The sequence below is a fragment of the Puma concolor genome, chromosome D1 (assembly GCF_028749965.1).
Source record: "Puma concolor isolate L17-30 chromosome D1, mPumCon1.1.hap2, whole genome shotgun sequence".
Classification (NCBI taxonomy): domain Eukaryota; kingdom Metazoa; phylum Chordata; class Mammalia; order Carnivora; family Felidae; genus Puma; species Puma concolor.
Window position 1 is genome coordinate 57,130,650 of NC_141676.1, and position 27,676 is coordinate 57,158,325.

At 53.4% G+C, this 27,676-nt stretch overlaps 1 protein-coding gene across 2 annotated transcripts; it reads right to left on the reverse strand.

Annotated features, from left to right (window-relative positions):
* Positions 1-237: 237 nt before the first annotated feature.
* On the reverse strand, positions 238-27,365 carry STARD10 (StAR related lipid transfer domain containing 10). 2 transcript variants are annotated; one of them, XM_086678239.1, is made up of 7 exons: positions 27,298-27,365; positions 22,829-23,139; positions 4,488-4,635; positions 3,775-3,878; positions 3,007-3,124; positions 908-960; positions 238-657 (listed from the first exon to the last, which is right to left on the reverse strand). In XM_086678239.1, exons 2-7 carry the CDS (start codon positions 23,033-23,035, stop codon positions 412-414), a joined length of 876 nt encoding a protein of 291 aa, XP_086534365.1. In that variant the 5' UTR covers positions 23,036-23,139; positions 27,298-27,365; the 3' UTR covers positions 238-411. The 2 variants fall into 2 exon arrangements, with proteins under 2 accessions (XP_086534365.1, XP_086534364.1); XM_086678238.1 differs by lacking the exon at positions 27,298-27,365 and adding an exon at positions 23,529-23,661.
* Between the last annotated feature and the right edge of the window lie 311 nt (positions 27,366-27,676).

The window sequence follows — 27,676 nt, forward strand, 5'->3', positions numbered from 1 at the left end:
GAGTGAACTAAGGAACAGACACAGGAAAACAGAACACACCATGGACAGGAGGAAGGGGTGACGACCTGACACATACTCCAGCTACACATGGGGAAATGAGGGGATGTCTAAAGGGGCAAAGGCCAGGGGATCAATAATAAAATTAACAAAATGAACCCTAGAACAAGGGGATTAAAGGCGACGGTGGTCAGTGGTCATGCCCGGGCAGGTGGGAAACAGGCACAGCGACGAGCCAGCTGAGGCTGTGGTATCGTTTATTGGGGCTGTGTCCAGTGGGGCCGCAGCGCCAGCCTGGGCCCCAGCCCAGCGTCCCTAGGAGGCGCAGGCGGTGGGGGAGGGGAGAAAGCGCGGGAGGATCCGCCACCCCTGACCCCACTCCATCTTGTCTAGGTCCCTGCGGTGGTGCCACAATCAGGTGAGCGAGGTGTCGTCGTCGCTGCCCTCGCCGCCCGCGCCGCCCGTGCGCTCCTCCCGGCTCTCCGTCACCGCGCTCTCATCGATGTTCTCCAGCGAGTCCGCGTGCTGCACGGAGAGCTCCGACAGCGCCAGGCTCGGCAACGGGCTCTGCTCCGGGTGTAGCCACGGCTTGAAGTGCGGCTGATGTTTCTGCTTCCACTCTGGGTACTTGACGCACGCCTTGTACATCTTCTTCATGGCCTGGGGGGGCCGCCACACATCCGAGTCAGGGGTGGACACGGCGCGGGACTGTGTCTTCGCCACTTCCCGGCCTGCGCCCTCCAGTGGCTCAGTCCCCCGCTCCCGGGACCCTGACTCTAGCCCATTTCATAACTCCGCCCCTCAGCCCTGACTCCGCCACCCCTGACTCCCAGTCTCCATCCCTGACCCACCCCCTCAGCCGGAACCCTCTCCCGCTGCTTACATACCCCAGAGTCCCAAGGCCACTCACCTTGGGAGCCAGGAACTGAGAAGATTTATTCACTACCCACTTGGGTAAGGAGCCTATGAGAGCAGGGAAGAGTAATGAGGAGAGAAGGGAAGAAACAGCCTCAGGGACCCAGCTCCCTCCAAACATACATATCAACCTACTCCTTCCAGCCTGGGGCTTCCAAGGAGGCTGCCCTCTTCTCCATGGGAGGGGAGGAGGCTGTGAGGCAAGTCCTGTAAGACTTCATCATCCTCACTCTCTCTTTCTGTCTCAGACCAAGGTCCCCAGGCTCAATTCTGTCGTATCCCCTCCCCCAAACCCACCTGCTATACCCCTCCTGTCCCTCTGCTAAGCCCCAGAGCATGGAAGAAAACCACAGGGTCCTAAGTGACCACAGGCTACAAGTGGGTTGAAATCCTGACCCACCAAACTCCTGCCTGTCACCTCCCCTCCACTGACATTCTTTCTCATACCCAACCTGTGAATGGCCCTGATGCTCTACCCCGCCTTCTACCTGTCCTCCCAAGCCCCCTACCCCAGGCAGCCTAGCTGCTACATAGGCCTCTTGGCTAAGCTCCCCATCCTGGGCTCACCTGGAATCCATAGTTGGTAGCCCAACCATCCACCCTGTCTCATTCCCAAATGTCTGCTCTTGCCTCTGACACCCAGCACACTCAGTCAGTGAGGTGCTAGGGAGCCCTGGGCCTACATCACTGGGTGCTTGGTGGGGTTGGGGCACACCCGGGCAAAGATGTTCAGGGATTACCCGTCCTCGAGACATTCACCCATTCACTCACACTCCACATCCACTCCATGACACTTACTCTGGGCCAGCCCCAGGGACCCAAAGAGCAACTCACTGTCTGAGACGCGACAGTGTACCAAATGCTCTGCTAGAGGGGAATGGGCCTGCAAGCATGGAGCCAGTGGTAACTCTGGGCATCAGGGACAGAGGAGGTGACATGTGAGGCAGTCCTGGGGGCATGCGTAAGGGAGGAGAGATGTTTCTAGGATGAGGGAAAAAGCTGCCTAGACAGGGAGGTGGGACGGTGTAAGGTGTGAGGAAGGACTGGGAAATGTGGGGAGGGGGCTTAGACTTCACTCTGAGGGCAACAGAAAGTCACAGAAGAATTTGAATCAGAAGAGAATCATGAGGAAATGCATGTTTGGGAAAAATCCCTCTGTAGCTGTATGGACAGAGAAGGTCGTTGACTATGGAGAGAAATGACAGATTCAGGAGCTGTTTAGAAGGTACAATCAGGGGCGCCTGGGTGGCGCAGTCGGTTAAGCGTCCGACTTCAGCCAGGTCGCGATCTCGCGGTCCGTGAGTTCGAGCCCCGCGTCGGGCTCTGGGCTGATGGCTCAGAGCCTGGAGACTGTTTCCGATTCTGTGTCTCCCTCTCTCTCTGCCCCTCGCCCGTTCATGCTCTGTCTCTCTCTGTCCCAAAAATAAATAAACGTTGAAAAAAAAAATTTTTTTAGAAGGTACAATCAATAAGAATTGGTGGCCAGACCTGGGAGCTGAGCAGAGGGCATCCCAGTCAACCGCCAGGTTCTTGGTATGGGTGACTAGGGGGAGGTTTAGGAGAAGGGGAAAACTAGGAGGGGAGATAGTTCATAGTTCAGCTTTGGACACAGTGAGTCTCAGGTCCCAGAAGACATCTTAAGGGATGAGTCCAGGAGGCCAATGGCCACAGTGATCTGGTTCCCAGCAGAGAGAGACATGTCAGCTGGCCACAGAAGTCTTGGGAGTAACTGAACCTTCCCAAGGGGAAAGCCTGGAAAACTCAGGGCCTCTGGGATGGGCAGAAGATGGGAGCTGGCAAGACAGACGGAGTGAAAGCAGACAGTAAGCAGGAAGCCAGTCAGAGCATGGAGGCGTGGGAGCCCAGGAAAAGAGCTCCAAGCTTTGTCATGGAGCAATGGCTACCACTTTGGCCTTTGCTTTTCAAACCAGTATAAAGTCTCAAATCTTGGTTCAAATGATATTTTGGATGGAGATGCCCCAAAATACAAAACAGCTCCTAACACAGGCTCTTTTTGATCCCTAGTGGATCAGGCCACATCTCCTGTGGTATAGGAAAGGATCCCATGATAAGCTGCCAGGGCCAAGCCCTCACCTTTGGGGTCCACCTGGGCCAGGTAGGTGATGACGCAGCTCTTGGGCCCCGTGCTCTGGATGAGGTAGCCCGTCTGGATGGACACAGCTCGGACCAAGTCTTTCCGAGGTGGGTATTTCTGGGGATGGAAGGCAAAGGGAGGTGAGACTGAGGGTTGGGACAAAAGAAGTGTCTTTATGAGTACATACACACATACACACACACACACACACACACAGTCAGTTAGTTCACATCCCCTGGCATCCACTCCAGAACAGGCCTGATGTTGGGATAGGGAGAAAGGGAGGACTCAGTCTAGGTCACTGTTGCCTCTCAAGGTTTCCCTGTTCCCCTCAGGAAAGCCCTCAGTCTGGAGTCAGGGGTCATGAGCACATACATGGGCATTCACACATGCACTCATCTTTGCCCAGGCCAGCTGTACCTGCCTGTCTTGCCTGCTGTGGAGATCAAGGTGGCCCAGCCTCAGGGAAGTAAGAGGCCCTGCCTCTTACTACTTGCACCCCCTTTCCGAGCCAGCCCATCCCACTTGCCCACAGTGATGGCTCACTTCACCCTCTTCTCATCTGCCTGAGAGCTGAGCAGGGAGACAAGAGCCATTATTCTCACTATATAGTAAGGAAACTGAGGGCCAGAGAGCTTCGTGCCCAGACTGAAGTCACATGAAAGTCATGGTAGTAGCCAGAAGCCTCTTCCTGGGCCAGGCTTGCTGGCCCAGCCATACCTGGGACCTTCCCCTGCCCACCCAGCAGGGAAGGCAGGTAGACTCACAGGATGTTTGACTGAGTAATTCATAATGATGTAATCAGTGCCCATGGGGAGCCAGGAGCGGAGGGTGATGACATCACGGTTCTTCAGGGGCTTTGGACACCTCCCTGTGGAGGGCAAGGGACAGTTCAGCAAGACCTCTGGCCTGCCTGCCTGCAAGGGAGGGCATAGCAGAAGCCAGGGACACAGGGATGCCTAGTTAATCGCCAGTCCCCCCTGATCCAAACAGATATACCCCCCACCCACCCACCAGACCACAATCCCAGAGCTGACACTAGGAAAGAGACAGAACCCTCTCCCTTCTTGTCACCAGCCATTCCTGCTCACAACCTCACACGGCCCTTACCTTGCTGGCCTGGCCTGTCTGTATATGTGAATGTGAATATATTATTGTGGGTGTGTGTATCAGAAAATGTGTGACTGTGAATATGTGGCATGCGGCCATGGAGTGTGTACATGACTCTGTGTGCATGTGTGTGGAGTGTGTATACATGAACATGGGAGTGCGTATGTGTTTGTGAGTGTACGTGTGTGTGCCCAAGGGTCTAGGAGTGGACAGAAATGTCAGGGAGGGCAGCCCTACATCTTAGCACTCAGGTCTCTGAGCAGCCTGGCCATGGGAGTGATCACAAGGAGGAAAGGTGGGAGAAGGAAGCTGGGCTGGAGGCCTGGATGGAAGCAGGGAGGCTAAGATCAGTGTTCTTGCGCCTGCTCACAAGAGTAATAGCCCACGTCAGCATTGACTGTTAAGCGGGCAATGTCGAAAGTCTCAATGACGTTGCTGTCCCACTTCTTTCGGTATTCAATGTCGTGTAGGACGTCATAGAGTGTCTCAGCTGGCACATCGCGGCACTCCATCCGGCACTGCAGACAGACACATGGGTTGTTAGGGTCACACAGGGCTAAAAGCCCCGGCCAGGAGACCAAAGGGCAGACAGGCAAGAAGGGGAGAAAGAACATCAAGAAGAGCTTAACTGTCCAGCCCTCCCAGAAGCCACCCGTGCGAGGAGAGAGACAGCCCCTGTATCCAGAGACCATCTCCCCCATCTCAGCTCCCACCAAACCTCCCGTTCCATCCCAGTCTCCTTTTCCAGGAAGCCTTCTTGAATGACCAGGCCAGACCTTCTGGACTCCCGTACACTAAGTCTCTATATCTATGCCCTCCCAGACCACTGATCTTCATGGGTGGAGGCTCATGGCTGACTCAGCGGAGAATCTGGTATGGTTACATGCTAAATGAAATGAAGGCATAAACAAACAAATACCTAAATGGATGCTTTCTTTCATCCATGGTACTCACCACCTGACCATACAATTTACCTTTTTTTTCCCCTCATCCAACAAATATCTTTGGATTTCTTACAGTTTTTAGCTCTGTCCTCAAAGAACTTTCCGTCTAGGGGAGAGAAGAGCCAAGGATCCCCTTTTTTATTTAACCCTCAAAACAACTCTGCCAGACAAGAAATGCAAAGAGGAACTTGAGGCTGAGAGAGGTTAAGTAACTTGACTAGGGTCACCCAGCTAGTAAGCAGCAGAGCTGGGATTTAACCCAGATCATATGTCTGGGAAGCAAGTAAAAACAGAACTAGGTTTTGCTAGGTTTGCACTCAGCAAGGTGAAACTTAGTTCACGTCCTTATTCGGTGATTGTTTTCACCCAAAAGCTCAAAGCCTAGGCTCAAGGTCCCCTCAGCAACTGGACAAGTTTTCTTATGTCGTTTAAAAAGGTCTCCCAGACCTGGGCATTCAGACAGTGCCACGGGAAACACATAGAAAGCAAACTTTGGTTTTCTTAATTCTAAAATTGGGCTGATACCTCCGAGTATTTCTGTGAGAGCAAAATGTGGTAATGTGTATAAAGCACTTAGGATAGTACCTGGCAGAAATAAAGGTAACACCTCCACTGGTGGCTGGAGAAAGAAGGGCGGGGATGGGGGGTGGGTGTAGGGAGAGAAGGAAAAAAAAAAAAAAAAGGGATAGTACCTGGCATGTGGTGAGTGTACCTCTCAGTATCTCTGGGAGATCTTTCTACTTAAATCATTTCCTTATTGTAGAAACAGTACTATATGTTTTAGAAAGTTAGACATACAGACAGCAAAAAGAAAACCATCATATTCTCATCATTTAGAGATTGCCACTGTTAACACTTTAGTGATTGTTCTTCCCAAGCCTTTTTTGTGCATATTTCCCCCGAATGAGATTATTCTGTGCATTCCATTTTGTAGCCTTCAGGCAACAATCTCTACCATTTTGTTGCAGTTAATTTTCAGCACATCTAACACTCAGAGCATATTCACATTTCTCCAGTCGTCTCAACCAGGGCCCAGCAGAATGGCTCCTGTAAAGAAGCATGATGAGGGGCGCCTGGGTGGCACAGTCGGTTAAGCGTCCGACTTCAGCCAGGTCACGATCTCACAGTCCGTGAGTTCGAGCCCCGCGTCAGGCTCTGGGCTGATGGCTCAGAGCCTGGAGCCTGTTTCCGATTCTGAGTGCCCCTCTCCCGTTCATGCTCTGTCTCTCTCTGTCCCAAAAATAAATAAACGTTGAAAAAAAAAACTTAAAAAAAAAAAAAAAAAAAGAAGCATGATGAGAGGAAGGGCCGTTTACCATCAGTGAGGTAGTGACCAGGGAACACACACCATCAACGTTCACAGGCGCATCTAAGGAGTGGGTCTCAAGAAGTGTGCCCTTTGGGCCCCCAAAGAGACACAGAAATTTGCCATGGAGATGGGAACTCCAGAAGCTCACTGACACCAGGCTCAACAAAGCTGTTTGGGCCAAAGGAATAAGGAATGTTCCATACTATATCTGTGTGCAGTTGTCCAGGAAACTAACAAGGATGAAGATTCAAACAAGCTCTATGCCTTAGTTACCTGCGTACCCACATCACTTTCAAAAATCTACAGACAATTAATGTGGATGAGAACTAATTGCTGATTTTCAAATAAAGATATAAAACTACAAAAAGAAAAGACAAGACAGACAAAATCAAAGTTTGAGGACAGATTCTAGCCTGCAAAAACTCACTGTGTGAGTCTGAACAAATCACCTTCCCTCTCTGCTTTTCTGATCCATGAGGAAGGTTATGAGTCTAGATCCAGTCATTTAACTAACAGCCCCAATTCTAGTCCTGTGCAGAGCACAAAACAATCAGAGGTGAATCTGAGACCTGTCCTTGAGAGGCTTCTAGTTGAGGGAGGAGACCAACTTGAAAATGGAGAGGTGCCCTAAACTGCCCAGTGAGGGCACAAAGGAGGAGGTCAGTTCTGCAGAATGGAGGCAGGCACCTCTTCTCCACTAATACTCAAAAGGTCCTGGTTCCAGGTTTTCCTAGAGAAATTCAGGATTCTGGGGCTGGGTGAGATAAGATGAGCCTGGAACATCTTATTGTGCCAGAAAGTAAGGACATACTCACAGAATGATAGGGACCTTGCCAAGCAGATACAGGAGCCAGAGGAAGGGCTCCCACTGACTGGGTGAGTGACTTGTCAGGGTCTGCCCAAGGCTTTGCCAGTTTTAGCATTGAAAATCCCACATCCTAGGAAAACCCTCCATCCCAGACAAACTAGGAGAACTGGCCACCTACCACAGGCTAAAGCTAGGACAACCCGAGTATCAAAATAGTGATAATCAGGGCACCTGAGTGGCTTAGTCAGTTGAGTGTCCCACTCAGATTTTGGCTCACATCATGATCCTGGAGTTGTGGGATCAAGCCCTACATCGGGCTCTGTGCTAAACACGGAGACTGATTAAGATTCTCTCTGTCTCCTGCCCCTCTCCCCTGCTTGCACATGCACGCTCTGTCTCTAACATACAAAATAGAATGAAAAAATAAAATAGTATAGTAACAGATTATTCGAGGCTCCTGGGTGGCTCAGTTGGTTAAGCGTCCGACTTCAGCTCAGGTCACGATCTTGCTGTTCATGAGTTCAAGCCCCACGTTGGGCTCTGTGCTGACAAGTTACAACTGGGTGTTGCCTGATAGAATGCAACGAAGAGAATACAGGCACCACTTAGGTGACATTTCTGCCAAAGATGCATAACCGAAATCCAGTCATTAGAAAAATCAGACAAACCCCAAATAAGGGACTTTTACAAAAGTCTCCCCTGCTGAGTGTCAGGGTTGTGAAAGTCAAGGAAGTACCCAGGAACTCCCATCACACCTAAGGAGACTAATGACACGTGTGAAGGAACGAGTGAGTGAGTGAGTGAGTGAGTGAGTGAGTGAGTGACTGAACAGAGTGAGGGAAGGGCTGGGATGGTGAGAAAGGCATGGGGGAAGAAGGCAGAGGTCAAACTGGCAGCAGCAGCAGCAGCCAGACGACCTGTACTGAGCAGCTGTGTGGAGGTCTGGACGCTGCAGCAGACATTCAATGCAAGCTCACTCTTCACCCCAAATTATGAGCTGGCATTACTCCTGTGCTGTGCATAGAAGACTAGGGCTCAGGAGATTAAGCAACCTGTCTGAATCAGACAGCAAGAAAGCAGCAGAGCAGGGATTCAAAACCGGATTTTCCTGTACTCTCAACCATCAAGGACCACTCACGTGTGGCTTCTGAGGAAACGAGAACTTCTCTATAGCCAAGCTGACTTGGCTTTACAAGTCCTCAGAGGTGTTATCCTGGGCAGTGAGTGTGTGGAGGGGCAGTGACGACAGAATTATGCTCTTGGGCTAGAACCCTACCTGGGACTGCCTCTTCCCTCTGGTCAGGCTCAGCGTGCACAAGGACCCAGGTGCACTCACGGCTGGGGGTTGGGTGCACCCTGAGGAGAGGCCCACACTGCCCAGACACCGCTCAGGGCTGTTGTGGCTTCAGGACCAAAGGCCTCCCTCTGAGATAGCGGGAAGTAGGCGGGGCTTGCATGGCCACGAGACAGACCCAAGACAGACCTGGCAATTGAGTGTAAACTTTGCATAACATTTCATCTTTACGCTGGATCTTAGCCAAAAGGCTGAGAAGCGATAACATTTCATCTTCAAAATAGGGGAACTTTAAAGGTTTCCCAGGCTGGTGGCAGGCTCTTGGGCAGGAAGGCCGGCAGTGGCGCTCTGCTGGCAGGGCAGGAAACCCTGGCTGGGGCGGTGGTACCACAGGTGACAAAACAGGCAGGCTGGGTGGCTGGTCCAGAGAGCAGAGTGGAGAGTGACCGTGGGCGTCCTCATCCCGCCTGGCTCCCAGCCATGCTCTTTCCACAGCCCCCAGGAGCTAGGGGCCTGTGCCAAGAGGGGTAGATTACATAGGGCATTGTTCCTGCCCACTGTGGCAGCTGCCACATCTGCGAGGTGTAATTCTAAGAGGCTTCAGAGGGATGGTGGGGGTAGCAGTGAGTCACTGGAGAGCACCTGGGGGGCAGGCCTGTGACTGGATCCCACAGCCATTGGGCCCTGGGCAAGTCAGTCACTTCCTCTGGACATCTGGGAGCTGCCCCTGCAAGCCAGAACTGAAGGGGGTTTGCTCTGGGTTGCTCAGTCAAGGAGCCATGCTGAGCTGCAAAACCCTCAAAGCCTGGTTACAGCGGGGAAGCTGACTTGCAGCTGAGAAAACTGTGGCCCAGAGGGAGCAAGTGACACCAGAGAAACTACAGACCGTATTTCCCACATTCCACTCTCTCCAGTCCCAGGAGGTAGAAAACTGGAATTGCTCAGAAGCCCTGGGACCTGCACACCCTCAACCCTCAACACACTTAGTCCTATGGAGCCATGGTCAGAAGGGACTGGACAAGTGAAGAGGGCCACCAGGGAAGACTCTTGCAGGTTTTGAGCCTGGCAATCCCAGGTTCCCATTCCAGTTCCTTCCCCTTGGGCACAAGCTCCTGAGTCTTAGTTTCTTCACATGAAAAACAAGGATAATAAGAGTACTTATCTCATGGGGATGTTGTGATTCAATTAAACGAGATCATGTATGCAATATACCTGGCATATAGTAAATACTCAAAAAATAGTAGCTGTTAGGACTTCAGCTGGCTTCCATGAGCAGCCATTCACGCTTCCACAGGATAGGACCAGGTCACATTTGCATTTTGTGCCCTTTGTGCTTCTCTGGCCTCATCCTGGGGCCTGCCTATTGGTCCATCCATTTATCTATCCACCACTTTCTTTCTAGAGTCTGCTATATACCAGGACACTGCAACTGGGCAGGAGGAACTTGGAGATGAGCCAGAGGCCCCAACAAGTGGGTAGCATGAGAGACAAGGACACAGAATCCCAGCAGAGAATGAGTAGGGGTGGGGGAGAGGGGCACAGTAACTGTGGGAGCAGAAGGCAACAGAGCCTAAAAGGAAAAGGGGCAGAAGTGCTGCAAGGGGAGAGAGGGCATTTCAGCAGAGGGACCGGTGAGTACAAATACCTGGAGACTTAAAAAAATAAGTACAGGGGCGCCTGGGTGGTTCAGCTGGTTAGGCTTCCAACCAGCTCAGGTCATGATCTCGTGGTTCGTAGGTTGGGGCCCTGCATTGGGTTCTGCTCTGACAGCTCAGAGCCTGGAGCCTGCTTCAGATTCTGTGTCTCCATCTCTCTCTGCCCCTCCCCCACTTGTGCATGCTCTCTCTCTATTTCTCAAAAATAAATAAATAAACATTTTAAATAAATAAATAATTAAGCACCAAGCAGGATCCAGTGCCCAAGCTGTGTCTCACTGTGCCCCTCTCTTCTCTCCCACCCTTGCCCTGTGCTTCTCTGGAGGCCTTCCCAGTGCTCAGCTTTAGAGAAGGAGGGATCTCCACAGAGGGAGGGAAATGGTGGGGAGGAGGGCTCCAGTATCTCCCAGGACCCAGGGAGATAGCTGAGCCGAGACAGGGGACAAGAAGTAAGGTCACCTCCACAGGGCTGTGGTATGGCCTTGAGGGCCAAAGGCCAGGTCAGTAACCTGCAAACTGACAGACAGGTGGATCCAAGTTTGGCCCTTACCCCAGGTCTCCAGTATCCTTGCCCGTGGGATACGTGCAACACACGGATTATCCCACAGTCCTAGGGACCCAGGAGATTATCTCTTCCTCCACACTCTTCAGTTACCACTGGGGAGAGTGAGGCCCAGAGAAGGTAAGGGGTTCGTGTGGGCTCTGAAACATCCTGCAGGCTGTGCTGACTACTCACAATGCTGCATTTTAATAGACGGTGTTGTAAAAGGAATAACTGTTATGCAAATCATCTTTTCCCAACAGAACCATATTCAAATCAAAGGAAGCATTCCTGACTAGGGGTGGGGTACTCACTATCAAATCAATCACAGCCTTGAATAACCACAACCTCAATAACCATTACCATGTACCAATGGCTCCAAATCACTGCCTAAGTCATCATCACAGAGGAGACAACAACACTTGGTCCATGGACCCCATAGGAGCTGACATGTAGGTCAAACTGCCTCTGCCAGTTGTCTGCAACGCCAAGCTGTATCCTGTACAAATACTGTCTCTTATCCTCCCAACACCCCAATGGGTATCATCATCCCCATTTTACAGATGCAAAAACTGAGGCCCAGAGCATTACAAGGATTGACCAAGGCCTGAAGGCTAAGAGTGGTAAAGCAGAGAACTATCGCCTGGGTGTGTCTGACCCCAGATTGTTAAGGCTTTCTGCTACCTTCATCAAGGGGCAGGACTGGCCCAGATCAAACAACATGCTGGCAACTGGAGACTGTCTTAGTTAATTGACGGTTATTATGCAGAGCTCATCGGATTCGGAGGGCTTGCTCACCACGAAAGCGAAGCTCAGACATTCTTCCTCAGAGCAGAGTTCCTGACTCCACCCTCAGGCTGCACTGGGCTCAAAGACAGAGCTGTACTTTCCCAAAACTCCACCCAGGTGCTCTGCACCTGGAAGACCCCCGAGAATCTTTCAGCCACTGCATTGCCCCACCAGACCCAGCCAGGCCACACACAGGCTCATGTTTACATAGCAGTTCCAGGCTGCCTGGGGCAGACAGGCCTCTGCCCAGCTACATCCTGCTTTCCTGGCCTTGGCCTGGGCAAAGGACTTCAGCTCTGAGTCCCAGTATCTTCATCTGTCAAACAAAGATAATCCTCCCCTCAGAACGGAGCTGTGAGGATTAAGTGAGGCTTGTACAGAAAGCCCCAACAGCAGCTGCTCTTCCTCCAGCCCCAAGCCCCAGTGCCACCCCCCCCCCCCCCCAGGACTTCTCAGGCCCTGCCTACAGGAGCACCTTCTTGCTAATCCCCAAAGGGCAGGATATACAGGGCCAGGGAACAAAGTTTAAAAAAACAAAAATGCCCAGATCCCTCCACAGTGTGGATGGACAGGGAGCAAATGGGCAACCCTCTTCCACCAGGGCCCTACAAAAATGTATCTGCTCCCCCATCACAGCCCACACAACCGGGCACTGCCAGCTCCATGTCAGCCCTGGTGCTGAGAGATGCAGCCTGGCCTGGGGCATATAGCAGGTGAGAGGCTCAGCTTCAGCAGAGCCTCTGCCTCCTGTTCTGAAGGGACCCCTCCCAGGGGCCCCCACTGTCTCTCCCAAAGGCCTCAAGAAGCCAGCATTAAGCCAAGTTGATAAAGCACCTACCCTTGCCTCTGGGTTTCTGGAGCTCCCAGAATGCAGACCTCTAAGACCTTCCTCCATGTCCCCCCCAAACCTCAAGAATAGCTCAAGGGCACTGACACAAGGGGTTGGAGAGAAAGTGGGGAATGGGATGCAGGAGGAGAGAGGTCTCATCAGTTCTGCTTTCTGAGAACTTTCCTTCTCTGGCTCCTTCCCTATTTTGTTTTTGAACAAACTTCAGTCTGGCTGTTCCCTGTCCAGGCAGCCCTTCCTGTCCTTAAATCTTTTAGGATGACCTGGGGCCTACTTCTTGTCTCCTCCACCCCCAGGGCTTCCCTCTATCAGCATGCATTGCAATGCACTGATTGGCCCACAGTGCTGTGGCCCCCTTATTCATCTTGGCACCCCCTGTATCTGGCATGGTTTAGTAAAGAAGTATTTCTGAAGGGAAGGATGGACAGGTGAGACAGAAAAGAGGTTGTGCCTGTGTAGGCTTCTCTGACTTTTAGAGTGCAGGGGCCATGGCCAGCGGTCCTTAGAGCTTCTGTGGACTTCAGAAGGAAGAATCTTGGTGAAAACCTCCTAGACTTGTAAAAATCTCCATGGCACTTGAGCCTTACTCCTTCTGCCATCATCCTTACATAAAATGCAGTGTAGGGGTAGGAGGTGTCAGAGACAAGTTCAGGGAAGATTCTGGGACTTGCTAAAAGATCCTTAATAGTTCTGATAGTTAAAGAAAAGTAAATTTAAATGGTACTGAGGTGCGAATTTATATTTTAGTAAATTAGCTAAATTATACAAAATATTTACTGCTTGTGAGGACATGCTAAAACTGTTACACAGTTAGTGACACCAAATATTGGTTCCACTATTCTGAAAAACTATTTGGCAAATTTTTTTAAGTTTATTTATTTATTTTGAGAGGGAAAGAGAGAGAGCACATGAGCATGAGCAGGGGAGAGGCAGAGAGAGAGAGAGAGAGAGAGAGAGAGAGAGAGAGAGAGAGAACCCCAAGCAGGCTCTGTGCTGACTAATGCAGGGGTTAATGTCGTGAACCATGAGATCATGACCTGAGCCAAAATCAAGAGTCAGACACTTAGCCGACTTGGGCCACCCAGGCTCCCCCATTGACAAATATTTTTTAGGTCATAAAAATGTCTCTCAACTCAATTCCTGGAACTCCAGGACCAGAAATTTATACTCAGAAAAAAAACACCAAAAAAACTTGCTACAATATTTATGACTATATTATTGCATTTGTAATTAGCAAAATATATTGAGAACCTGGAACATCACCAACAGCTGGGTCTGGTTGGGTTAAGACACATCACCTGGATGATTGCTGCCCAGCTACTGAGAACTGCGCACGGCTCCCCACCACCCACCCAGGGAAGGGCAGGCTCTGAACCTTCAGAACCCAGAACAGGCCTGCATGGAGCAGCTGCTGGAAATGTAGAATTAATAATTCGGTAGCAATACAAGAAACTTTTACAGATGCAATGTTAAATGAAAAAAGAAGATACAAACTTGTACCTGTGCCAAGGTCTAAAGTATGTATAAATTATGTACACTCTTGCGTGAGAGTTGAAAGGAACCAAGGAAAAAGTTTTACTCAGGAATTGAGGCTCTGGTGATTTATTTTTCCTTTTTGGATTCTTGGTACAACACAGTTTATACAAGACATAGAAACTATACTTTTTTCTCCGAGTTGAGAGTGTTGTCCAGAACCTGGAGGTCCTTGTTCCCTGGATCTGGAAGTCTGGGCTGAGCTGAGGTGGGGCCCGAGGCTGCCCATGTTAATGCTGAGTTGCTTAGAAAGGCTCCGCATCATCTGACCATGCTAGGAGTGGAACCAGAGGGGGACCCCCCCCCCCAAAGCTGCACAGGCAATGACAACCGTGGGTGGGCAAGGCAGGGAAGAGGATGCAGGAGGCTAAGATGCACCTACGAGGAGGAGCACCTAAGTGGAGTCCTAAAGGATAAACGGAAGAGCAGACGGCACTCAGATGAAAAGGAGGCGAAAGAGCTCTGGGCAGAGGTGCTGGCATGAGCCTGGGGGCTGGAGGAAGAGGAGGGCTCAGGTAGTTCCACTGGGTAACCTGAGTGAACATGGAAGGAGGTGGGAGGAAATGGAGCTGTCCCTAGAGAACCTCAGGCTGTTCATTCATTCATCCATTCAGCAAAAGTTAATGGTGTGCTAAGAGCTTCACAAATTCATTTAATTCCATCCTCTCAATTACCTGGGAGGAGGGAAGATTATGCCCATTTGTAAATGGTAGCTCAAAAAAGTGAAGAGAGGAACCAACACAGAACCCAGTGTGACCCACAGTTCACCAAGGCTATTCCCTGAGAACAAGGTTCTGCTCTGTGGAGGACCCAAGGAATTCCAGGTGAGCGAGCACCTGGCCAGGTGAGGCCTGTCCCTGAGGATCCATGCTAGGGGCTGGGTCCGTTGGGGCTGGCTCTGTCCAGAGTGAGGGGAGCTGGAAGGACACAGAGAGCATGTGTGGTGTGAGCCCAGAGCAGGGGCTCTTTCCCCCATCTTCTAGCTCAGTATCCCCACCTGTACTATGACCACACAAGCCCTATGGCCCTCTATTCTGAAGGGAAAGGGATCTGGCACCAAATACCTCCAAACCATCTTCTCCCCAAAATTGGGGTCCCCTTGAGACTATGGAGAGTGCAGGTGCTGCCATCCCTCCCCTAGACAGGGCTCCTAAGTCTGCTCAGGCAGACTAACCCAGGCTCTTTGCTATGCTCTCCATCCAGCGCTGAGTGACTCATACCTGCTCTGCCTCCTTCCTCTGTCCTTCCCCCAAGTCTCCAACAGCCTCCCTGGACCCGTACTGCACCCCTCAGACTCTAGACCAGCAGGCCCCAGCTGTGCAGCAGTGAGAACCATCCTGCTCTGACATCTCAGAAGCTGACCTCCTGGTCTGGAGCTCCTGCCACTCCAGCCCTGGAGGAGGTGGGAGAGCCAGACAGAAGAGGGAGGAGAGGAGAGAGGCAGAGAGTGGGTGGGCCTGGAAGAAAAGGAAGGGATGGGGGAGACTAGTGACACAAGACACGAGACAATGGCCAGGGCTGGCACACAGACATCAAGACAAACACAAACTGGATAAACACCTCCCAGGGCTCCAGAGACTGCCCGATGCCCCCAAAGCACTCTCTCTAGTAAGCTCCAGACAGCATCTTTAACAGCCTCCTGGGCATCACCCCCTGGACGGCCCACAGGCTCTCACTCACCATGTCCAGTACTGTCGTGTTATCCACCCCAATACCCACTGCCCTGTGCCCCCCTCCAGTGCCTAGAACCTAGGCATGGCTCTGGACTCATCCCTCCCTCTCATTCCTGGGATTGCACTCAGCCATGACATTCCAACAGCTCCTCTTCACCAACCCGAGGCAGGCTTCCTCATTCTTGCTTGGACCACTGAAGCAGCATCCTTGTCTCTGGTCTCCTGGCTCCCAGGCCAGTGCTTCCCCAGCAGCTAGGGAGCTTTCTAAAACCCAGAGCTGATGATGGCACTGCCCAGCTTGAAAGTCCCTGCTATCTTTCTCTCTCTGCCTTCAGGCCAGATCCCAACTCCAAGATGTCCTCCTCACTCTGGTTCCGCCTCCACTCCTTCTCACTCTCAGTCTGCACTCCTGCCTCTGGGAGCCTACCCCACTGAGGGATTCAGTGAGAATTGCTCAGCTTGCCACCTGGCTCCTGCTGGGCTCCCAAGGCCCCACCCAGACACCCCCCACGCTGCCAGCCACTGGCCTCCCTCTGCCTGAGTTCTCTTGGAAGGTTGTCCCCATCTTTGTCAGTCTCCCCACTAGGCTTCAGGAGCAGGGCCCAGTGTCTCCAGCACTGGCATGGCGGCTGGCAGAGTGGGTGGGAGGTATGAGAAGAGGTTTGTTGAATGAATAAAAAACTGATACAGAAAAAAAATGGAGGAAAGGGGACGAGTAGAGACCTAAGGGCAGAAGCAGTAACCATCAGAGATGGGGACAGAGAACACACCCTAAGAGGAGACCCTGAGACCCAAAGGTAGGCCCAGAGGCTGGGTCAGGAGGCTGGATGGAGGTAGGGAGGAGAAAACTGTGGCAGAACCAGCACTGAGCCTGGGGCTAGAGCTGCCAGGAGACAGCTGAGGAGACATAATTGGATCAGAGACAACTCTGCTGCAGTGAGGGGGCGTGACTCACACACACAGTAACACCAGACACAGAAACACACAGTCCCACACTCAGAGGTACATACACACCACCTCAGACACATGCACACACATACACACACATACATACATTCAATACAATTTACTGACCCCAGTCAGGTTTCTGCCCCAGGGATGTCACCTGGGCAGATGTGAAGAGGCTCACAGTGCACCCAACCGAGGACCCTATCACACACGCAGTCACCCACAATCCAGCTCCACAAACAGAAGATCCGCACATAGAAGGCCAGACAACCCCTATCATACCATCCTGTCTTCATAACACCACCATAACCACCATCTGGTATCTTATTTAATGATCTGTTTGCTTCTATTCTTCTTGTCTCTTCCTTAGGATGTAAGCCTCATAACAGCTGAGTCTGATCTGTCTGAGTTGCCACTAAATTCCTGGATATAACGCAATACTTGGCATATAGTATGTGCTCAATAAAAATGTGTTGAATGAATGAATGTCAGAGACACACAAGGGAACTCCATCCTCTCTGCCAAGCCTCTGCCTTAGACTTTTATCACTTTTTTGGTCCAGAATCAGGTCCCAGGCAACCTGGAAGGAACCAGAGATGGGGAGGGGGACCCGGGGGGTGGGTGCCAGGAGATGGTAGAGGGGATCTCAGCAACTAGGAGCAGATGCAAGTTGTGGCATGAAACCCAAGGATGAGATTAAATGGCCCAGGACCACAGTATTCATCCCCCTACTTCCCATGTGTGTGTGCTGCGGGGGACAGTGTACATGTGCAGGCATTTCTCACCTGCCCCAGTACATAAAGATTCTAGAGATATCAGAAGTAGCTAGTATCTGTCTTCAGGGAGCCTCGGATGAGAGGCAGGGAGGCAAATGTTAGGTTAAAGCCCTAGAGAATAGCTCCAGTGGCCCTGTGTCACCTGCTCCAGGCTCTCTAATGACAGGTGAGAGGAACCTATATTTGGCATGGGATCCACCACTAAGTCCTGGGCCTGCCACTTTCTTTCACTGTCTGTGTTTCTGAAGGTTCAAGGGCCCCAAAGCACAGAGCCCAGCGCAAGCATGCCAGAGGGGATAAAGTGAGGCGCCAAGAAGAACAGGGACACCTCAAGCCTAATACCTGCTCTGAACAGCTTTCCTCCCACCTGTTGTTGGCACATGCTCATCTGCCTAGGTCAGAGGCCAAGGTAAAGGATCAGGGCTGGAATAAGGTTTCTATCCTATCTATCATGGTGGCAACCTGGTTGCCAGGCCTGTGGCCCCTAGCCCCTCAGGAACCAGCTGGAGTGGCCCAGCCAAGGTCCCAGATTCTGGAGTCATAGCACCCACAGCCCTGGTTCCAGGTGGCCCAGCCAGGCGTGGAGATGCAGAGGAAGAAAGAAAACCCATCCGTCTCCAGGACTCCCTCCTTCCTCTCATCTCCTGAAACTTTAAAGACTCTGGGCTGGAAACTGAGCTGGGGCTCGTTAAAGTTTAAAAGCCAGAGCCTGGGGAGCCGGGTGTGGAGGCACAGAGCCAGCCTGGGGACTAAGGGCTCTTCTGGCCCCAGGGGGACACTGACTGGAGGCACCTACCCCCACTCTGCTCAAACTCACAAGGTTCCTCACCCACCAAGGCAGGCATCAAAGGGGCTGCATATCCACAGTCTTACACCCCAGCCTGCACAATACAGTTTGCACATTGCAAAGGGTTATGCTATAACCACCATGTCCCATCCATTACCCCTCCTAAATCTCTCTGGATGCAATCCCTTGCTCCATTCCCCACAGCCCCTGCTTTCACACAGGACTCAGCACCTCTATCCAGACAAATACAGTATCCTCCCCTTCCTCTTCCTCCTCCTCCACTTCCTACCTCCTTTATCGAATCCCCCCCACCCCCCCACCCCCCCGCCCCAGCCCGGCATCCCAGGACCTCCAGGACCCATGTTCTGGGGCCTTGGTCCAGCTCTCTAATCATCTCCAACTCCATACTAAACCACCTGCCAGTCTCCTAATGTACTACTCTATTTCCCACCTCTGGGCTTTGCACAGCTTGCTCCTCTATATGGAAGGCTCCCAATGCAATCAAACTTGTCCATCTCATTCGCCACCCAATTCCAAAGGGATCACCTGAGCATTCCAGGAAGCCTTTCCTGGCCCCCAAGCTGGTTCAGAGGCGCCCTCTGGGTCTCCATAGCTTCTGTGACAAGTGTCTGTCCATGCACAAAGGAGCTCCTTGAGAGCAGCGCTTGGGCTTGACCCTCCTCTCTGTCCCTAACCTTCAGCATAGGGCCAGGCAGAGAGGCTATCAGTGAATGTTCACTCAATGAGTAAATGAATGAATGAAGTGCCCAAAGACAGGCAGGGCAGCACTACTCAACAGATGAAGAAGCTAAAGCCTAGGTGGTGGCAGCAACCTGCCCAAGGCCATGTGGCCGTGACTCTGGACAACATGCTCTCTCCTCCAGAGACTCAGCCTAGCCCAGAAAGACTTCCCCTAAAGTTTCCAGCCACCTCTGACCTGAGGCACTTAGAGGGAACAGACTTGAGAGTATGGAGGGGGTGGGGTGAGGGTGCATTATGGGAGCAGGTGGACAGTGAGATAGGGAAGGGAGGGGCCGAGGAGCTTTCTCCAAAGCAGAAGGGGAGGAGCCATAGGAAAGGAAGTCAGAGAAGACAGGTCCCTACTGCTCAGCTTCCTGTAGCAAGAGGAACCTCAGGTTCTCAGCCACAGTCCCTCAAGAGACCTCCCACCAAGCCCCTCAAGGACCCTGCTCACTAGGCCCACTCCTGCCTCTGTGGTCTGCCTGTGAACATCTGCCCCGTGTAGTAGGCAGAAGTCACCTGGAACTGTCCTTCCTCTCTTTACCAGGGTCTGGAAACTTCTGAAGACAGGACCAGATCTCCTCTGCCTCTCACATGGCTAGCCAAGCACAAGGTTAGGCAGGCTGCAACACTGGAGAGTCTGAGCACATGAGCATCAAGGGCAGGGCTTGGCAGGCCATGTCACCTCCTGCTTCCCCTTCACCACCTTCTTCCCCTCATTCCTCATTTCTCTCCCATGGGCCCTTGAGTCCCATTAGTTCAGAGGCCCTTAGAGCCAGGAAAGTCCCAAGGCAGAAATGGAGAAATAGCCCAGAAAAGGGCAGGGACATACCATTGGTAATCCACAGAAGAGGATACCACAGCCAGGAATGGACTTAAGCTGGCCCTGCTTAAATGACTGGCAGACCCCTTAGTTTTGCATTTCTCATACACTCAGACATTGGCCTGGGCATTGAGAGACCTAGGTTTGGTTCCAATCTGCCCTCTGCCTTGGACCCAGGATCTGTGTTCAACATCTGCCTCTGGAACAAGGCCAGACCTCTCAGAAGGCAGTGTCTTCCTCCTCTCCAGTGCCCAAAGCACAGTGTAGACCTGAGGTCAGGCCAGGCCATGTTGGAGGCCAGGAGGGAGGAAAAGGGTAGAGATGACCTCCAATAACCTCTCCCCTTTGTCTTTGCTCCAAATGCTGGGACCAGAGCTACAGTGGCTTTCGGGGACCTCTGGACACAGGGACAGGGAGAGGATAAGTCTAGGGGAAGGGAGATGAGGAGAAAATCAATAAGGTAGACTGACAGATGGAACCCTACCCCCACCCCCACCTGAGGATCACGAGAACAGGGCATGTCCAGAGTGCAGGCTGGCTTTCCCAGCTCAAGGGGCAGGCCCACAGACAGGCTGGGGCAGGATGGGGTAAGGGGTCAAAAGCTAAACAAACACCTGTGGTTGAGTCCCAGCCCCCTGGAGTGACCCAATCATCCTTGGGGACTCTGGCTTCAGACCTGCTGTGTGACCTTGGCAAGTCACTTCCCCTTTCTGGGCTTCAGCTGTCTCATTTATCAAACAGGAATGGGATTATGAGAACACCGTGTACTTCAAAGAGTTACTGATGGGGTCAAATGCCATAACGTTGACTAACAATGTGAGCCCAAGCAGAGGGGGCCAGGTGCTCTGGAGTCAGGCTGGCTTGGGTCCTATGCCTGCCTCAGCTGCTCTGTGATCTTAAGCAAGTGACTCTTGGCCTCAGTTTCTTTGTAGCATGAAGACAAGCCTACTACTGCCCAGGACTGGCCTGAGGGCAAATTTGAAGATGGAAAAGATGCTTGACTCCTATCAGAAATGAGATTTCCTGCATGGAACCTGGGAATCCTGGAACCTTGGGGATGGGATGCTCAGAGACTCCTGCCCATCTCCCAGAGCTCCACTTGGCTGGGCTGAGGGGATGGGGAGTCAGGGGGCTGGCCGCTCAGGATGCCCATAGCCAAGGTCCCAGCCTCCATCCTAGGCTCCAGCTCTGTTTGCCTCCTGTCCCCAACTCTATCTCCATTGTGGGGAGAACAGAGAGAGATAGGCTGGGAGACTGGAAATCTGGATTCCAAGCCTGGCCCTTCTAGGACTTGGCTATGTGACCCTAGACTGGCCTCTGCCCTTCTCTGAGCCTCAGTGTCCTCACTTACACCCCAGTGAGGAGGGAGTATGAAACAGGGATTGCAAAAGGTCTTCTGGCACCTCCAAACTCTGCTCAGTCTGAGAGGGAAGGAGGATCCAGGTCCCAGCTAGGGACCACAACACCCAGTTTTTCCAAGTCCCCTCCTCTCCCAAGGAAGTCCACTTGACAAGACTGATCTGGCCACAAGGGGTCTATTGTGGCAGTCTGGCCCCAAGACCCGTCAACTCCAGTCCTGGACTGGGCTGGGTTTATTCATTAACCAAGCCAGTTGGAGGAGGCAGCTCCGCCCTATTGACACAGAGGGTGGGAGTACTGGACTTAGTTCAGACCTTCCCCTTCTGGAGAGCCTTAAGCCTTTCCCAGATCACAGGAAAACAACCTTGTTCTCACAACAACCTTGCTCACCTTTCATTCAGTCTGTTCCTTCCTTCTTTCCATCCTTCATTCAAACAACCTCCTTGCTCTATCTGTGTTGGATGCTAGGGATGTAAAGAGGGATAGGATCTGTCCCTGCCCTCAGAGAGCACTAAGCTGGGACACACCAGCTGCCCTGTGCTTCCCTGCTCCTCAGCCTCAGACACAGTTCAGGCCCCCAGAAAGCCTCTGGCCCAGGGCCCTCAGGCCTGGGCAGAGTCCCAGATGGGGAGACACACATGGAAACCCAGAGAGAAAGAGATAATCAGATAGCTGGGATGCAGACAGAGAGTCACGGGGGCGATGGGGAAGAGAAAGCAGAAAGCATGAGCCAGAAGGCCACATGGGACAGATGGACAAAGCTGTAAACGACTAAGATTTAGTAAAGCAGAAAGGCATAGGGTCAGAGAGGGAAGGTCAGCTTTCTTAGACCGTGGTATGAAGTCAAGATGCCAGAGCTAGGTCTGAGAGCAGGTTCTGGGTAGGAGTGCCCTCAGAGTCCAGTGCCCTTGCCCTCTACCCCCCCAACAGGAATACACTCCCCTACATCCGGGAGGAGGGCAGCAGAAAGAGGAGGGCAAGGGAAAGGCAAGGGAAGTGAAGGACACAACCTACTGCCAAGAACCCATTTAAGGGAGAATTTCCCCCCTCGAAATGAGGCACTCACAGCAATACCAGATGTGTTGGGGGGAGCTACCGAGGCCTCTAGACCAGAGTCTTCACCAGCCTCTGCCCCATCTAGGCCCCAAGGGGTGGTGGGCTCATTGGGTCCCAAACCTCAAGCCTGCCCGGTTCAGGCAAAGAGGAAAGTCATGGGACTTTGAGGAGTGGGGCTTAGGCTCTGAGGGAGCTGATGTGCCTGTGTCTGCCCTGCATCTGCTGGCCTCCCTTGGCCCCCTTCTCCCATAGCCTGGCCCTGTGTAAAGCAGGGACATCCAAGTCCCTGCCTTCAGGATCTGCCAACCACAATCCTAAGTCCCTGCAGGAGACTCTGGGAGCAGCCAGGGAAGGAAGAGGGAAGAGCAGCACATCAGGCAAGAAGGAATCAGGTCCCTGGCACCCAGGGCTGCGGAGAGTGAGGACAGACCAGGAATTAGGGAGAGAAGGGCTCAGTCTCCCCACCTGGGATGACTCAAGTCAGGGACCCAGTGAAGACTTGCACGGCCAGCGCAGTCCCAGAAGGAGACCACTCTCTCAGGCCTGGCAGCAGCCCACTTCCCAGGAGCAGGCAAGGGCATGCAGAAGCCTGGGTTCTGGCTGAGTGAGCCAGAGTGAGTCACACCCCCTCTCCAGGCCTCAGTTGGCCCATCTGTGTGAGGAGCCCTTGCCCAACAAACTGTGCCTCCTCCTGGTTCCCTGGCAGGAAACTCTTTCTGAGTCCAGGTGCCCGACCAGGTGTCTGTGGCCCTGCAGAGGAGCAGGGGACTCCCTGTCGGAGGCAGCAAGGGCGCAGTGGAGGCTGCACGTGGGGCAGGGCAATCCTACCTTGATCTTGTGCAGGGTCCGATCCATCTCCACAGCCTGCACCCACACAGACACGCCGGCCTTGCTGTAGGTCAGATTCCAGCCCTCCTCGGCCTCACACTCTGACCGGAAACTGCGGAAGTCCTGGTCGTCGGGCACCTGGACACTATCGCGGCCCAGGACTGGCCGAGGCCCTTGGGGCTCTGTTGAGGCAGCGGACTTCTCCATGGGGAGGCCCAGCGCCCTGGTCCTAGTCCCGCTCTCTTGGGTCCTCCGCGGAGGCTCCGACAACGTCGACGCGGCTGCAGATGCTGACGCCACCTTCCTGGGACCTGCAGGACCGGTTTGAGGACGGGAGTCAGTGCGCTGGGGGCGCGGGTGGGGCTGTCCGGGGTCCTGGGCCGATGGAGAGTTCGAGACAGGCAGAGGCTGGCCCCCTAGAGAGCGCGGAACCGCACAGGGCAGTCACGGGGGCCACCCCCAGGAGCGACCCCAGACCTCCCTAGGGCCGGAGTGGGGGCCGCGTATCGGGTGCGGGGGCTCCTCAAGAGCCCTTCGGGAACCCAGGGGAGGCCAGGACCCGAGGTGACGGACGGTCCGGCGGGGCTCCGCGCAGTGCCCGCCGGACCGGCTCAACTAACTCGGCAGCGGCGCCGGCGCGGGCTGCGCGCCGGGCGGGTGGTGGGGGCGGGGTGGGGCGCCCGCCCAGCCGGACGCTCACCTGTGCCCGCTGCTCCGCGGGGGCCCGCCAGGGCCCGGGGTGCGAGCGCCTCAGCCGCCGCCGCTGCTGCCCGGGCGACCGGGGCCGCGCGGGGGCTCCGGGGGGAGGAGCAGTGGGTCCCGCCGCCCTGCCCCGCCCCGTGCCCCCCCCCGCCCCGCGCGCCCCCTCCCTTTCTCCCTCCCTCCGGGCTAGGCTCAGAGGCTCGGGGGCTCGGCTCCCCGGGGCTCGGTATTTTCCAGGCTGCGGAGGTACAGCTGACGGAGCTCGGAGCCCCGCCCCGCCCCGCCCCGCAGGGTCCTAGCGCCCGCCCCCGCCCGCCCCGGAGGGGGACGCGGCCGGGAGAGCGCTAGTCCTCAAGCTAGGGTTGGGGACGGGGCTGGAAGGGGCCGAGTTAGAGTGGACTCTGAGAGGAGGGGCTCTGAGGTGCTTGAAGAGGGATTCTGGAAGTTAATTGTGAGCCCCTTCTCTCCATCCCCCTCCCATACTCACAGCTATACACCCCTGCAACAACCTACTTACACACAGGCATGCTGTCCCCAGACATCCCAGAGACGCCCCCACACGACACTCCAGAGACCCAAACATGGGCACACACCCCCGCCACAATCAAGAGCAACTTAGAGATGCCAAAGCTTGCATCCCCCACCAACCACGAGGCACGCCAAGCCTACACACTTCTAACCCAGTTCACAGTGAGGTTCACAAACCCAGGAGGAAGTTGATCCAGCCCACTAGCCTCAAGGTTCATAGACTGACCAGACTTGGGTAAAATCTCCACTCCAGTCTTACTCCCAGCTGGGGGATTTTACCAGGCCCCCCCTCCAGCTTTGGACTCTGGCAGTTGTCCACCACCATCTGCCCTGAGCATCCCAGCACCTGTCCACATACCTCCCATGGACTAGACTAGGCTCTCAACAGCACCTGGCCCCAGAGTTCTGGGGCTCCCCTGACCCTCCCCAGGCAGAGCTGGCCTGGGCTCCAAAGCCACGGGGGAGATAGGTCCACCAGCACTGCAGCCACCCTTTCCAGCCTGGGAGGCTGCCACCTGCCCCCTGGGTCCTAGTGCCAGCTTTGCCTCCAGTCACTTCCAGTGAACTGAGGCCAATAAATAGTTCAACTTCTCTGAGGCCAGGCCAGCATGAGTGTGGCAGATGGCCCAAGGCTGAGCATTCACTCATTCCAGTGACTGGCCTTTGACCACAGAGGGGCAGGGAGGGCCCTTGGTGAGCTCACCTGGATGAACAGCTAACTTGCCCAGTGTTACACAGTGAGTACATAGCCATCCTGAATAGTATCCAGGTCACAGCCTCCTCTCACCCCAGGTTCCTTTCTCTGCTCTGGCTGCCCCATGCTCTCTGGGCCTTAGTTTCCCATCTATGGAATGAAGGAGTAAGAACGTATAACCTCCTAGCCTCACCATCCATAGATCTCTGGGATGGAAGAGCTTTTCTTAAAGGTGCTAGAGAAAAAACGAGGAGTTGTCACAGTGTGTACACAAATAGAGGTGTTTTTTCCTACAGTGCTTAGGGCTCCAATATGTTTGTGAATCAGGCCCAATTTTATAAGTGAGTGGGGGTGAGCAGGGAGCCATGATGGCAGATGACCTCAAAGGGCATTCTGCAAACTAAATCCTGTAAAATGAGCTGCAGGTCCCCATGAAGTGTGATCACCTTAGATCTCCAGTATGTGGGTGGCATAGTCAGATACTCACCCCCACCCCTTCTAACCCACATTCTTTAAATGTGTAGGAGTGGTGGCAGGGGAGCTGGCTCTGGGCTCAAGATGAAGACAGGGCTATGGCTTTCTGCTATGTACCTCCTCTGTCTCCACCCTAACTCTAGGCAGGTCACTGCCCCTCCCCTGGCCTCAGTGGTTTTAGCTGACGGCCACAACCAGATTGTGTTTTATCTCCCACAACGCAGCTCAGTGGGAGACTCAGAAAGGAGTCTACAGGGCCTACTCTGTGAACTGTAGCCTCTGGGATCTACGATAAGGAAAAGAGATGGGAGCACTGGCCTGGTGGATCCTGCCTCCTTAGGGCTCCAATAACATCTCAGCAGACAGCAGGCACAAGGGCAGTAAACCTTTCATGCCCATCACCCAGTCCAGGGTAAAAGAGAGAAGGCTAGGTTGACAGTAGTAACGGCAGATTGACAGAGAGGTACAGATGGCAGAAACCAAACCATTACTCAAATCCAAACAGAGATTAACCAAGAATGAATCTTTTGAAGGTCTTGGGTCAGAAGTAAGTGACCTGGTACCCCTGCTTGGATAGCCATGCCTTGGGCTCAACCTTGGGTCCTGGGTTCAGGCCAGGCTAGCTAGCCAAGTGGATGGGCAGAATCACTCCCCATCCTATTTATCATTAATTTGCCCTTGCAAGTCCCCCTCCCTCACCCCCCCCCCAAATTTAGGTGTCTCTGGCTCAGGGGTTTATGACAGTCTCCCAAACATGACCTTTAAACACCCCTGAGCAAGAGAGAAGGACCCTGTCTGCTCAAGGGTGGAACAGTGAGCCCAGGAGGGCTGGGAAAGGGGACCTAGGGGAGGAGTCTGGGGAGGAGTTCTAGGACTTGGCCACCCCTGCACAACCTGGCAGCACAAATGGACCTGGGTTCAAATCCCAGCTACACCTATCTCTTAGCTGTGTGACCAAGGGCAGGTGACACATCCTCTCTGAGCCTGTTTCTTCATCTAAAATAAAAATACCTACTGAGAATTATTGCAATGAAAAGAGTTGTACATGTGTCAGTTTCACCCCCAAATAACCAAAAATATAACTGGGAGGAGAGGTAGAGAGAATACACTGTCCAAAAATGGCATGTTTCCAACAAAAAGTGCTAAGGTAACATCTTGATATGATGGTGGTTAAGATTCTCATGAAAGATTAAACAGTGTTAAAGGTTGGCAAGGCATGACCCCACTCTGCCCCTTGCAGACCCTTGCCCAGCCATAGGGCCCCTCCACCAGAGGTGGATCAAGGTATCTCTTTGGGCCCCCAGGACGGGGCCCAGGTCTGGCTCCTGTCTGGGTCCCGAGCCCCAGAATGGGGCATCACAGAGCAGGAATCAGAGTGGGTGTGGAAGGGAGCAGCTTGTATGAGAAGAAGGTGCTTAGCAAACTGAGAGGTGTCATGGGAATGTGAGGAATCATTACCTAGGGCACTGAGCAAGTGCTAGGTCTTACACGTGCCCCTCACAGAGAGAGTAGCTGAAGCCATGAGAGGCACAGAGATACCCCTGAATCACAAAGCAAGTCAGAGCCCATGTGGGAATCTCTAGTACCTCAGGACTGTGATTCCCGGAATGGGGGCAGGTGGTCTTTTGGAGATTCACACCAGACTTTGCTCACAGACCCCTGACAGACACTGGAGCAGGGGTCAGGGCACCTGCCTGGAGCCACCCATGACCTGGTCCCTAACACTCTCCCCTACTCCCCCGACTGTGTCCCCATCAGAACTGAAGGTCCTCAGACTAATGTCATCTGTACCCAGCCCCTCACTGTACAGATGGGGAAACAAAGGCCCAGCTAGCAGGGACAAAACAGAAATAAGAACCTAGGTCTCCCAACTCCTAACCCAAGGCTCTAACCCTGCTCTCCATTGTATGCCATCCCTTTCACTAGCCTGGGGGTGATATTAGCACAGTCACCATCCTCTCTCTCTGTCTTAAGATTCAGCCTCTGCCCAGGGTCCCCACCCTGCCCAGTGTCCTGGATGGTGAGGGGCCACCAAGTCTTGACTTGCTCCTGGGTTCTCCCTCCTACTCACCATCTAGTTAGACAGACGGATGGCTGCCCTGATCTCCCTTCTGGGAGATGAGGAGAAGCCCCCCCCCCCCAGCCCCTTCTCCCCCTACCCCCTCATCAGGGGTAACTTGGCCTGCCAGTTTGGGTGGAGAAATTCCCAGGTTGCCTGGGGTAACAAAGCAGTGTCCTGGAGGCACTGTTCTAGAAGATTGGGCGTGACCTGTGTGAGGTCACCAGGAAGCAGCAGAGTAGAGAGGTGGTTCCAGAGGCCCCCCTTCCAGGATAGAGCACTCTGAGGCCCCCAGGGCTGGCTTGGCTTTGAGAGGGACGTGTCCTTTACAGTCTGAGGGCAGGTGGCAATAAGCTCTGGATCCCAGTCCCATCTGGAGCCGGATCTAAGT

Bases quoted from the DNA above. Each gene is read 5' to 3' on its own strand.
- STARD10 (XM_086678239.1), bottom strand. From the start codon at position 23,035: ATGGAGAAGTCCGCTGCCTCAACAGAGCCCCAAGGGCCTCGGCCAGTC. The intron at 4,636-22,828 runs GTAGGATTGCCC...GTCTGTCTGCAG, and splicing joins GGACCCTGCACAAGATCAAG to TGCCGGATGGAGTGCCGCGA. The intron at 3,125-3,774 runs GTGAGTCTACCT...TTCCATCCCCAG, and splicing joins ATTACTCAGTCAAACATCCT to AAATACCCACCTCGGAAAGA.